At 37.3% G+C, this 13,236-nt stretch overlaps 3 protein-coding genes across 5 annotated transcripts; all 3 read right to left on the reverse strand.

Moving 5' to 3' along the window:
- Positions 1 to 1,732: 1,732 nt before the first annotated feature.
- gja12.1 (gap junction protein, alpha 12.1) lies at positions 1,733 to 3,864 on the reverse strand. 2 transcript variants are annotated; one of them, XM_017456103.3, is made up of 3 exons: positions 3,710 to 3,864; positions 3,184 to 3,254; positions 1,733 to 3,096 (listed from the first exon to the last, which is right to left on the reverse strand). In XM_017456103.3, the coding sequence occupies exon 3, from the start codon at positions 3,075 to 3,077 to the stop codon at positions 2,376 to 2,378; it is 702 nt and encodes a 233-aa protein (XP_017311592.1). In that variant the 5' UTR covers positions 3,078 to 3,096; positions 3,184 to 3,254; positions 3,710 to 3,864; the 3' UTR covers positions 1,733 to 2,375. The 2 variants fall into 2 exon arrangements, with proteins under 2 accessions (XP_017311592.1, XP_047007008.1); XM_047151052.2 differs by having other exon boundaries at positions 3,184 to 3,286; positions 3,710 to 3,856.
- A 2,646-nt stretch (positions 3,865 to 6,510) lies between these two features.
- Positions 6,511 to 9,492, reverse strand: gja13.1 (gap junction protein alpha 13.1). Of its 2 annotated transcripts, XM_017455352.3 has the most exons (2): positions 9,336 to 9,492; positions 6,511 to 8,210 (listed from the first exon to the last, which is right to left on the reverse strand). In XM_017455352.3, the coding sequence occupies exon 2, from the start codon at positions 8,186 to 8,188 to the stop codon at positions 7,328 to 7,330; it is 861 nt and encodes a 286-aa protein (XP_017310841.1). In that variant the 5' UTR covers positions 8,189 to 8,210; positions 9,336 to 9,492; the 3' UTR covers positions 6,511 to 7,327.
- A 190-nt stretch (positions 9,493 to 9,682) lies between these two features.
- On the reverse strand, positions 9,683 to 12,445 carry gja11 (gap junction protein, alpha 11). Its single transcript, XM_017456099.3, has one exon. The coding sequence runs from the start codon at positions 11,593 to 11,595 to the stop codon at positions 10,699 to 10,701; it is 897 nt and encodes a 298-aa protein (XP_017311588.1). The 5' UTR covers positions 11,596 to 12,445; the 3' UTR covers positions 9,683 to 10,698.
- Between the last annotated feature and the right edge of the window lie 791 nt (positions 12,446 to 13,236).

A 13,236-nucleotide genomic window follows, 5' to 3' on the forward strand; every position in this document is an offset into this window, starting at 1 on the left:
ATATTTGTTACTAGGTTACTAGGAGTAAGTTAATGAGTTACTAGGAGTTTATCAGTCTCTCGGGTCATTTTGGAGAACTTTTAGCCCACTCTTCTTTACAACTTCAGTTTTTCAATGTTTGAGGGCATTGGTTTATGCACAGCACTCTTAAGATCCCACCACAGCATTTCAATGGGGTTGAGGTCCTGACTTTGTCTTAGCTATTCCAACACCTTTTGTCTTCTTTAGCCATTCAGATGTTGATTCCCTGGTGTGCTTGGGATCATTGTCCTGTTGCATGACCCAGCTTAAGCTACTGGGCAGATTTTCTCTCAAGGATATTCTGATATACAATGGAAATTACACTTTTGTTGTCTCCATGATGCAAGTCTCCCAGGTCCTGTGGTTGGAAAACAAGCCCAAATCATCACCCCTCTATCATAGATATGATAAGATATGAAGTGTTTGTGGAGATACTGTACGCTGTGTTTGGTTTTTGCCAAATATGGAGCTGTGCATGATGACCAAACATCTCCATCTTGGTCTCATCATAGGACACCCACTCCTGGGAATACTCCTGTCAACTGTCTTAAAGACTCTCCATTTGTAAATAATCCTTCTCACTGCAGAATGGTGAATTTCAAATTGTTTGGAGATGGCCTTATAACCCTTCACAGATTGATGAGCAGCAACAATTGCTTCTCTGAGCTCATGGCTGATGAGAAACTAAAGATGCGCGCTCATGTTTTAACATTACTGATTTGAGGTTTGAGATATCTGTCTGTCGAGTGTTATATTAGATGTTTAGTTCCACATCCTTTAATGCACATCCTTTACTGCAGACTTCCCTTTTTTGATTATTTCTTCCTTTTGTGGCTTGAGCTAGTACGCGTTGCGTCATGATGAGCCAAATATGAAGTCACAGTTTGTTCCAAGGAAGTAGCCCTTTCGTGGCAATTTTGTGATTTATTAAGCTTTGGTAGCCCTATTTACAGCAACAGGAAGAAATCATTTAAATGGTTAAACTCTTGTCATAACCACAAGCCAGTACTGCATCACCAGACGTTCACATTAACAGACCCTATTAAAGAATTGATTAAAGGTTACATGTTTCCGAAGACATCCTATTTTAGTATCTTAAGGCTGTCACAAGCTCCAAATCTACACAGATATAACAAAATCCTTCATCATATCACCCTGATTCAGTTTTACGTACGTCATCACACTCTGCGGAAAATGATATCTCACTCCACCCCTCACAGATATGTACTGATCTAGAATGAGGAAGAAGTCAGGAAAAATCACACCTAGGCCACTCTACATTATAACACTTGTACTAAAAAAAAGAATCCCTCTGGCCAAGATACTTTCCCAATTTCTTCTTCTGAATAACTCAGTGTGACATTATACCATGATACAATTAAGGAATAAAACACGATAGGTGTGCTGTTATACTGTAAGTTGATTATTTTCCAATAACAACATGTCCCAATGTGTTTTTTATTCCTCCCATACAACAGCAACACTAATAATAATAAAAAACACTATTATATGAAGCAATGTCACATCTTATCCGTTTATTGTTATATTTAATGTTGTACAAAAAAAAAGTTAGCTCGTTATCACTTATGTTAAAGCAGCTATTCCTTCCTCACCCTCACTTTTCTCTCTCTCTCTCTCTCTCTTGAAGTTGATGAGTTAAAAAAAAAAATGCATCTTGTCATGTTAGTGAGAAATTGCTACGCCCTCCATCTTGAAGGCTTTTACATTTTTATTTCAGACTGTTACAAAATCCCTTGTGCACTTGTTCGTGTCCACACGTTCTGTTCATTTTACACGTTAAAATTGCAGCACAGTAATACAATAATACGGTTTATGAAACAGTCTGTCAAAGGGTTTGTTACAGGAGTACATACACATACAGTATAATAGCTACCACGTTATGATAAAATATGTGTCTATATTGCACAGAGGCTCTAATACAACATTTCTGAAGTCAACTAGTGCTTAGGATGCTGAATGAAATATATAATATATTTAGAGTTAATGCATTTTATTTATTCATTTATTTAAATACTTGCTTCAAATACAAGGGCACGTTCCTTACAAATAAAACATTTCCAAATCATATGTATGAGAAAATGTCTTTATGTTCTGTATTTGTCCATGTAATTAGTCAAAAGTGTGAAGTAAGCAAAGTCTTAAACCAAAGCCGGACTAGTTTCCCGGAAATATGCAGTACGAAAATATAAAATCAACTGATGGCTAGGCGAGAGGAATTTTTAAATACATACATAGAGTTAACTCGTACAAGCCAGTGTTCACAATAATGAAACTTTTGTCTTCTTGTTGTCACAAGATTTGCAATTATGTCCATTTAGAGGAAGATACATTCCTTAAGAGCCTACACTCTCAAGTTTGTTACGTCTTCTGGATCTCTGGAAAAGCAGGTAGAACATCTCAATAACGTTCAGCAGCAAAGACACACAAGACACGACCAACATGAAGATGATGAAGACCGTTTTCTCAGTGGGACGAGACATGAAGCACTCTACAGTGTAGGGACACGGGTATCGAGTGCATACGACTTTAGGGATCATTACGAAACCGTACAGATAGTACTGGCCTACTATAAATGCGGCTTCAAGCAAGATCTTAAAGATCACGCTGGCCAAGTAGCTAGCCAATAAGTCGCCTTTAATTTCCACTTTCCCCTTCTCGTTGGTGTATTTGGGCAGCTTGCAGCCCTGACTGTTAGCTTGCTTCTGTATATACCTCCTGAGTTTCTTTTCCTTGTGGATGATGTGCATGACGTGACCGAGGTACATGAGCGTCGGAGTGGACACAAAGATGATCTGCATGGTCCAGAAGCGGATGTGGGAAATGGGGAACGCTTGATCATAGCACACATTGGTACATCCCGGCTGTTTGGTATTGCACACCATTTTACTCTGCTCGTCCCCCCACACTTTCTCCGCCCCAGCTCCGATGACCATGATCCTGAAGACGAAGAGCACGGTCATCCATACCTTCCCGATGACAGTGGAGTGTGACTGCACCTTATCCAGTAGCTTGGACAGAAATCCCCATTCACCCATTTTGCTTCCAAACACTTATCTGGTGGAAGAAAATAAAATTTCACTGTAACATCGTGTTTGTGGTCAGGTCATGAGATATAATTGAAAAATTGTTAAAGAAAGGTACCTAAGATGGCTTTGTGGATTCGATCTGAGAGCTGAATTCAACAGGAGAAGAGTCCAAGGTCCAGTTTCAACCTGGCAAAGGAGAGCATGTACAAACATTGTTGCTGAAATAAGCACAAAAAATAAAAAAAATGACGACAGTGTAAAAATTTACTTTAAATAGTACATAATCCTTTAAAAAATGTAAGCTATACTTTTACGGAAATAAATCGTAACACTTAGGAAAATTGTATGATTAAAAATTGAATTCAAATAGATGATTATTATAATTAAATAATATGATTATTTTTTTCAAAGATTAGGAGAGAAGCTATCACCGAATCACATAGAGGACAAAAAAAGCATTGTACCACTTTTACAAAGTAAAATAGTCAAGTAATCTTTCAAATGCTATTTCTTTACCATAATTTCCTCAAATTTGCTGGTAGTGTTACACAACTATCATGTTTATATTTAAGTAAATACTCACATGGGTTACATACAAGCAAAAACTCAATGTTTTATGAAATATCCAGCTATTAACTTACCTTGGAATATGCCACAACTCAACTAGAGTGGTACACGAATGGGAAAAAAAAACATCACGGGCGTCTACACCTGACCTTTAATTCGTGTTTCTTTCGCAATAGTATTGGACTCCTCTCACGTTGCTCCTCAGCTCTACAGATTATAACTTACTCTTGGGAGATTGGCAGAGTCATTTGGAGTGGTGAAGAATCAATCATTAAACCTAGGACGTGTGGGACGTCCATAAATCAGTCCAAAAACTATCGCTGGAATTCCAACATTTTCATATTTAGATATCAAATAAAACGCAGACATAGAATTATTTGAATGCCATATAATGTGCGGGAGGATTTAAAAATATATATAATTTAGTTTAGCGAATAACTGATTTTTTCCATCATTCATAATGCTACATTTATGTTGTATTTCAGTAGATGGTATCTGACCTTTGATCTAAGCAATTTATAAATGAACATTGGAAAAAACTTATTTTTGTGATTTTAGATTGTTTTTCTCATTTCAAGCTTAAATTTTTCTGATTCTATTGGCAGGTAATTTTGTTTTTAATTTCGCATTACTTTCTAGAAATAAATAGTGTAGAGCAAAACTATTTCAAGCTTAAAATGAATCAATTTTGTCCAGAAATAGGTTTGATACTCATATGTTTGGTTTATTGTTATCCTACTGGAAATACTAGATAAAACTGACCATGTTTGAGATATGTTCACTTGCTTACATGTCATATTTTCCAGGGAATGTTGCAGTGACTGCATTAATGAACATTTGTTTACATCTTAATGAAATACACCTGCTTCAACTGTTTATTCAATCTACTATTGAACTATTCATTCAATCTAAATGAACAAAAATTAGATTAGATTACAGAATAAATTAGATTACAGAATGTTACTAAAGGTTGATAACTTCCTGATTTTTTCCAGTAAACAACCACAAACATGTTCATTAAGGTGTTGTTCATATCCATTATTATCGGTTTCATTTTTCTCATTGTTTGTATAAACAAATTGGTTGTAGCTAAAAGATAAAAAAAAATAATAATAATTAAAAAAAACGCAATTAATATAAGTGATACTTTCTGAATGTTCCACTGCTAATGGAACCTTAATGTGGGGGCCATGGTGGCTACATTTGCCTCGCACCTTCTTGGTTGGGGGTTCGTTTCCAGCCTCCTCCCAGTGTGCGTGGAGTTTCTCCCATGCTTCAGGGAGTTTCTCTGAGTACTCTGATTTTCTACCCCAGGCCAAAGATATGTGTTGTAGGCTGATTTGCATCTCTAAATTACCTGTAGCGTGTGAATGGATGATGTGTGAAGTGTCTCTAAATTGCCTGATATGTGTGTGAATGGATCCAGAAAATGGATAGACGGAAGCTTAATGTTAAGCATCGCTATGTTGTTTTGGTTAATGCAGATGGTTTGTGTGCTTTTTTCAATACACCTGGTATTTCAATAAGGTGAAAAAATAGTTCTTTACTTGAACCCAGCATCATAAGACTGATCATGTCATCAGCACGTCATTAAGAAAAAAAATTTATATTTTAATTAATGCAAATTAGACCAAATGTGATATTAGTCAAAGAGAACCTGAATAGTCAGGTTCTGAATACTCAATACTGTGAAATGAATGATATATGTTCAAAAAGTGCAATACATGTTTACAAAATGCAGCTATATAACAAAAAGTTAGAGGTGTGCTTACAAGTCATTTCTTGGTTTAAAAAAAGAGTAACCGATGTTAGCCTTTAAAAAATACTGTCTAATATTTCCTCAAATAATAAGTAGCTTGCTAGTTTTGGGTAACATTTAGCTTAGTAATCGATGCTAATCAATTAGTAACTGGACTAATCACTGAGTAACTGACTTGTTGGATTTACATGTTGGATTTTCCCGAAGCCTTGGAGATGTTTCAGTAAAGTCACGACATACTAAAGATCACAGTGTATTAATCCTACTGTCAACAACAACAACAAAAAAAACAAACAACAACATGCCCCAGTATAGCCTAAGAAAATGTTTTCTGTAGAAAGCTACTTGCAATGCTGTCATGCCTCCAGTACCAGAGTCTGAAGAGCAGCCCCACAGCATGATAGAACCTCCACCAGGTTTTACTGTAGGTAGGATGTTCTTTTCCTAATGGGCTTCATTTCATTACCTGTAAACAAACTGATGCACTGCATTCCCAAAGAGCTCTACTTCAGTTTCATCTGTCCATAGAACATTATCACTGAAAGACTGTGGCTTATCTATGAAGGATTTTGCATACATTACTCTTGCATTTTTGTGCCTTTCTTTCAATAGTGGTTTCCTCCTTGGCCTTGAGTTTCTTCTTAATAGTTTTGAAACTGTGAAACTTCTTGATAACATTACGAACAGTTGAAACAGGGATTTCAAGATCTTTGGCAATTTCCTTGTAGCCTTTGGAATTGTTTTTGTTTTTGGATAATAGCATAGATAATTCTGATGCTCTCAGACAGCTGTCTTGTCTTCGCCATTGTGAAAAAAAGAAGCTGGAAACGATCCGCTTCATTTTTATGCCGTAAAACCATCATTCATTGGTTAAATCAGGACATGTGAACACTGAAAGTGAAGCACAGGTAAGTCCGATTTGTTTTTTTCTTTTGTTTGAGGAACTCATTTAAAATCCATAAAAACTGTCCCAAGAAGTGTGTCCAGCATACATTTTTTTTGTCTGTATTTTTAATTTCACTATATGAAAGCCTCTTTTGTTGTAGTTGTTGTTGTTGTTGTTGTTATTGTTCAATAACTTTGTACACATTATTAAAATATTCTGATTATACAAAATTGGTTCATTTGCATTTATTTCTGAAGATATTCTAAATTCTGTACTTACAATTCAGGAGTGCCAATAATTCTGACCCGGACTGTACAAGTTATGAGTTACAGCAAAGACTCGCTCGGAAACTTTTGACCAAAGTGACAATAGCGTCACAAGATAAATATTGAATGCTGTCAAAGATGTTAATTATATGTTAATTCTAAAGATTAATATGCAAATCACTCAGGTCGGATTTTTTCCTCTAAGAACATCACCTTTGGGAAACGTACAGTATTTCTGAGTAATATGTGACATTAGGTTTATATCTGAAATGTTTATAGCATCAAATATTGTGCGCTATTGGCATACATTCAAATCTATTTAACATTCGAATCGTGTACAATATCAGAGACTATTGTGAAGTTCGGCGCATTATAAATTCTATTCCTTCTCTCATGTTATTATATGCTGGTGTTGCCATAAATTCATAAAGGTATTTATGCACATGTTTAAAAATGTTAAATTGGAATGTTTTACTGTAGATAAAATACAACAACAACAAAAAAAAAAGATCATACATTATTTAAAGCAACAGCATTCATACTGAATAATACTTAAATACTGAAACATCAGGATGCAGTTTGTTTTGCAAGAACCAAGGCAGTAGTAATATTTCACACAGAAAGCATCGTTTGTACCTTTTCAATGAAAATTCTTGAACTCTTGAAAAGTCTACTTTATAAAATATGTAGCTACAGTCTGATTCATGCAGAATAGTGTTTTGATCGAATGACAGAAAAAAAGTTCAGAGAAGAACTTCAGCGAAGAAAGTTTTTGCTAAATCTATTGATCCTCTAAGAGCTGGTTGTCCTCTTTGGCAGCACTCATGCTCTTGGTGTGACTCTCAAACTCCATGTTCATCTTGTTCTGCTTTAGAGGATCTTCACTTTCCAGTTTCGGCTGCCAAGTTGAAGACAAACTGACAGGATTTTCAACAGAAGTGGTGATCCTCGTACGCCTGTTCCCAGACCGACATCTCACTTTGCTGCACAGCAGGTAAAAGACCTCGATCACATTGAGCAGCAGGGACACACACGCCACCACCAGCATGAAAATGATGAAGATGGTCTTTTCCGTCGGACGCGACATGAAACACTCGACAGTGTGGGGACATGGACTTTTAGTGCAAGCAAACTCGGGGCTCATGATGAAGCCATACAGGTAGTACTGTCCGACGATGAAAGCGAGCTCTAAGATGATCTTGAAGAACAGCTGGGTAAGGTAGCTGCACAACAGGTTGCCCTTGATCTTCACATGACCCTGGTCATCTGTGTATTTGGGTACTTTTAGCATTTGGCTGTTCTTCCTCTGCTTTATTCTTTCTCTCAGTTTGTTCTCCTGGTGGATGACATGAATGGCATGGCCCAGGTACAGTAACGTCGGCGTGGACACGAAGATGATCTGCATGACCCAGAAGCGAATGTGAGAGATGGGGAACTTCCAGTCATAGCAGACATTCTCACAACCAGGTTGTAATGTATTGCACACAAGACTGGACTGCTCATCTCCCCATACACTCTCAGCTCCTGCTCCCAGAACCAGGATCCTGAATATAAACAGGACGCTCATCCAGATCTTACCGATGACTGTAGAATGGGACTGCACCTTGTCCAGTAATGTGGATAGAAAGCCCCAGTCTCCCATTTCCTTTAGTAGTCAGACTTTCCTAGATAGCAGGAAATGGAAAAAATATGTATATTTAGTTTCATTTAGAAATCAATCTTTACACACCAGGACACTAAAACAAACCTGTATCAACTTGGGATATTATTATTAACTAAAAAAAACCTCTCTCCTTAAAATTATTTCTACTCTTTACATCAACATTGATAGATACTCAACAAAAATACTTAAAACATAAGATAGCACTTTCTATAATGGTCATATATATATATATATATATATATATATATATATATATATATATATATATATATATATATATATATATATATATATAAAAAAGACAAAGTTTATAATACATTTATAAATTGTTAACAGGATGCATTATAAGCAGTGATTATAACACATTATACAGCCAATGCCGAAGAAATAACAAAAACCTGACATTATAAACATTTCATTTCTGAGTGTATACATGATATGAATGTATTCATCTTTTGTCATAGATATAATCTCCATAAAGAGTGTTAAGAAAAGATTCATCAGGCTGATATTTAAATCCAGAAATTCAGAATAATTTTTGGGTTTAAATATCAGAAATATTATTATTTTATTATTCTCTAATGTCTTTTATTTTTTTGGCAGTATGTACTGGAGATAATTACCTGATTATTCGTATTAATCAGCTAACAGTGCAAAAGGTCTAAATATTTAGACCATTTACATTAATAATTTATTCGATTTACGGATATCAATAGAATGATAAATAAATATTTTTTTAAATAAATTGTGTCTAATAAATAAATATATGGATATGCATACTCAAGCAGAATAATTTTTACTTCAACCTGTTATGTGAAATATGTTACATATTGAACACATTACTCCTATATGATTTCTATTATTTTAAACATACACTAAATGCAGTATATATATATATATATATATATATATATATATATATATATATATATATATATATATATATATATATATCACATCACACAAGGCATTAAACATACATTGCAGAACAGATGTCACTTATACATAATAAAAAAATTAATTAGAACCTCTAATTATAGATTTATATTCCTGTCACTTAGATATATGGACCACAATTTGAGCAGTAGTTGCTTAATATGTCTATAATATTATTTTTCTCACTCACCTTTACAGACGATACTAGCAGATAAAAATTCCACAGCCCAGTAATAGCTCAGCGTGGTTGGACCTTGAGTTTTTGTCTCCTAGTGGAGGGTAATGGTTGTGTAATATATATTTTTTTAAATCTGTCTGTCACGTAGACTGGAGATCAGCAAATGCCCCGCTCATCGTTAGAATAGTGTATTAATGATTGACAGATCGTGGACCATGCTCTTTACTCTTTCTCAACGTCATACAATTTGAAAAAAAAAAAGAGAAAAACAGAAAACTTCCCATTATCCTTTTCTACAATTTGAAATTTATTCCAAGTTTCACATATACAAAACATTTGAGAATTAAATCATGTGTAAATCAAAGCTGATCCCCATCTTTATAAAAAAAAAAAAAAAACATTACAGAAATGAACGTTTTGTAATTTAAGTAAGGAGGAAACCACTTGTGGGCATCAATAATGGGATGGTGTAATGTAAATACATTATATGATCAAAAGTATGTGGACACCTGGCCATCACAACCATATGTGGGTCTTCTTCAAACTGTTGCCTCTGCATTCTGTAGTATTACTGGAACTAAGAGGCCAAAACCTGTTCCAGCATGACAATGTTCCTGTGCACAAAGCCAGCTCCATGAAGACATGGTTTGCCAAGATTGGAGTGGAAGAATGTGAGTGACCTGCAAAGAGCCCTGATTTTAACCCCACTGAACACCTTTGGGGGCACATGTTGGCTAAGTGGTTAGAAAGTTTGCCTCACACTGCCAGGGTTGGGGTTTCGATTCCCACCACTGCCCTGTGTGTGTGGAGCTTGCATGTTCTCCCTGTGGTTTGCATGTTCTCCTGAGCTTTACTACGGATACTCTGGGTTTCCTCCCCCAGACCAAAGACATGCATGGTAGGCTGTTTGGCATGTCCAAAGTGTCCGTAGCGTATGACTGGGTGTGTGACTGTGTATGTGATAGTGCCCGTGACCCTGAGGGATAAGCGGTATAGAAAATGGATGGATGGAATGAACACCTTTGTGATGAATTGAAACAGTGACTCTGCTCCAGGCCTTCTCACATGATATCAGTGCTCGACCTCACTAATGCTCTTGTGAATGTATGGGGCACAAACTCCCACAACCACACTCAAAAATCTAGTGGAAAGTCTTCCCAGAAGAATGGAGGTTATTATAGCAGCAAAGGTGGAGGGGAACCAACTCCATGTTAATGCCCATGGTTTTGGAATGGGATGTTCAACAAGCACATAGGGCTGTGATAGACAGGTGTCCACATACTTTTGGCCCTATTGTGTACTGTGCAACATGGACGAAACTGATATCACTGATATTTGTATCAGCTGGCCTTGAGAAAGTTTCTGTTTACGAAGCTCAGATATGAACCTCTTCCACGTCATTGGTGTTTTGGTCTTCCAAAATTGCATGCTTGCCAACTTCATTGGCGACTTCCTTTTTCTGAAGGTGAAGCTCACGTTTCATCCAGTTCTGTAACATGTGGTCTTTGTTTTCAAAAGTCTTCTTGGTCAAAACCGGGGTCACAGAGGTTACATTGTAGTTGCTCTTACGGTTCAGGCACTCACCGACCTTCTTGACACACAGGTAGAAGACCTCAATGAGGTTCAGCAGCAATGACACGCAGGACACCACTAGCATAAACCAAATGAAAATGTTCTTCTCGGTTGGTCTTGACAGAAAACAGTCGACTTTGTGAGGGCACGGGAAGCGACTACATACATATTGAGCATGAAGCGTAAAGCCGTAGAGGTAATACTGTCCTAAAACAAATCCAACCTCCAGCAAGATCTTGCAAAGCAAATTCAAAATGTAGCTTCTCAGCAGACGACCTTGGATGCTGACTTTCCCACTGTCGTTGCTGTATTTAGGACGTTTCAGGCCTTTACTTTGGAACATGTTGGCCTGATCATTCGGGGCCTTCTTCATAGCTTCTCTCATACCCTTCTCCTCGTTTATGACGTGCAGGACATGGCCCAGGTAGACCAGAGTAGGAGCGGACACCGAGATGATCTGCAGCACCCAGAAGCGAATGTGGGAGATTGGGAACGCGTGATCGTAGCAGACGTTTTCGCAGCCGGGTTGCTGTGTGTTGCAGATGAAATCGGACTGCTCGTCACCCCACACTTTCTCAGCACCGGCTCCAAGCACGAGTATCCTGAAGACAAACAGCACAGTCAGCCAGATCTTCCCGACTACCGTTGAGTGTTTCTGAACCTTGTCTAGCAACCGGCTGAGGAGGTCCCAGTCACCCATCTTCAGTTAAATGGGTCACCTGGAGAAGAAGTATCAAAAATATGAGATAAACATGAGAATAAATGACTGGAAATAACAGTGTGGTATAACAGTGGTTATGTAATACAGACAAACAGTTATAGGTAGATCTATAGAGTCAGCTCAGTAGTCCTATTTGTCATTTATTTTGTAATAATTACACCTGTGCTCGCTTCTCTTCACTGGTTACCGGTCAAGTTCTGTTCTGATTTTAAAATTTTTTAAACTTTTTGTTTTTAAAGCTTTGCATGGACTTGCTCCACAGTATATTTGTGATCTTCTCACCCCGTACACTGCTTCAAGGCGCCTTCGGTCATCCAGTCAATTACTGCTCTCGGTTCCTCGTTTCACGTTTTAAGGCGCAAGGGGACCGGGCTTTCTCCGTGGCTGCTCCTAGGCTTTGGAATAGTCTTCCTCTTCACATCAGATCTTCCCCTTCCGTTTCTGTGTTTACATCTTCGTTGAAGACTTATTTGCATGTTTTAGGTTATAATTGAGGGTATAAACTTTTCATTGGTCTTATCTTTGTTTTTTGTTTACTCTTAATTGGTTAGAATTCTGTTTTATGTTTCTTGTACAGCGCTTTGGTTTCAACATCTGATGTTTAAAACATGCTTTATAAATCAATCAACTGAACTAATAATTAGTCATGGCTCCACTAGACATGATATTTGTGCTACACTCCTGCAGTTCATTTTTAGTTTCCTCCTGCCCCTGGTGGCTTTTCAGTTAAGGCTCTGGGTTACTGATCAGAAGGTCAGGGGTTCAAGCCCCAGCACTGCCAAGCTGCCACCGTTGGGCCCTTGAGCAAGGCCCTTAACCCTCTCTGCTCCAGGGGGCGCTGTATCATGGCTGACCCTATGCTCTGACCCAAACTTCCTGACATGCTGGGGTATGCGAAGAAAACAATTTCACTCTGCATATGTATATGTGATCAATAAAGACTCATTATCATTAAAACACCTGCTGTTTCAAATATTCCCATGTTTCTATGGGATTGATTTGTTGTGATTGAAGGCTCCATTTTGAACTGAGTTGAAGGCTCAGTTTTACACGTCGAACACAGATTTGACCTTATGCAACCAACAGTCGTTATACAGGAACATAGGAGTGTTAGTTATGTGTTCTGCTTGGAAATGATTCACAAAAGACAACCTCAGAGACATATTCATCCGGGTGCACATCCTACTGACACTGTCCAGTAAGACAGTTCCGCTCTGCTGGACGTGCGTAAAGAACTCTTAACTATCTAAACAACCATTTTTATTAGAGCGCATGTTCCTGACCTATAATGGCATAGAAAGACGCCGTACTCGATTGGTGCACTGTTTTAAACTGGACTATTAAAGCATGTCACTGTACATCATGTATTTATTATTATCCCACAGCACTGGTGAATTGCTGATTCTGATTGGTCAGAAGGTGTTGAATCATTTTCTATAACTCTAAAGAGTAGTCCTGGCTGCAAGACAAAGACAAATTGCGTACGTTCTAATACATGATCGTTTCCATGGTAACACTCCACAATAATCTAAGCCTGACTGTAATAATAATTATCATTTGTTATTTAATTACATATAATTGTTGATACGGTGAAGAACTTTTACGGAAGGAGTCTCCAGT

The sequence above is a fragment of the Ictalurus punctatus genome, chromosome 25 (assembly GCF_001660625.3).
Source record: "Ictalurus punctatus breed USDA103 chromosome 25, Coco_2.0, whole genome shotgun sequence".
In the NCBI taxonomy this organism is placed as follows: Eukaryota; Metazoa; Chordata; class Actinopteri; order Siluriformes; family Ictaluridae; genus Ictalurus; species Ictalurus punctatus.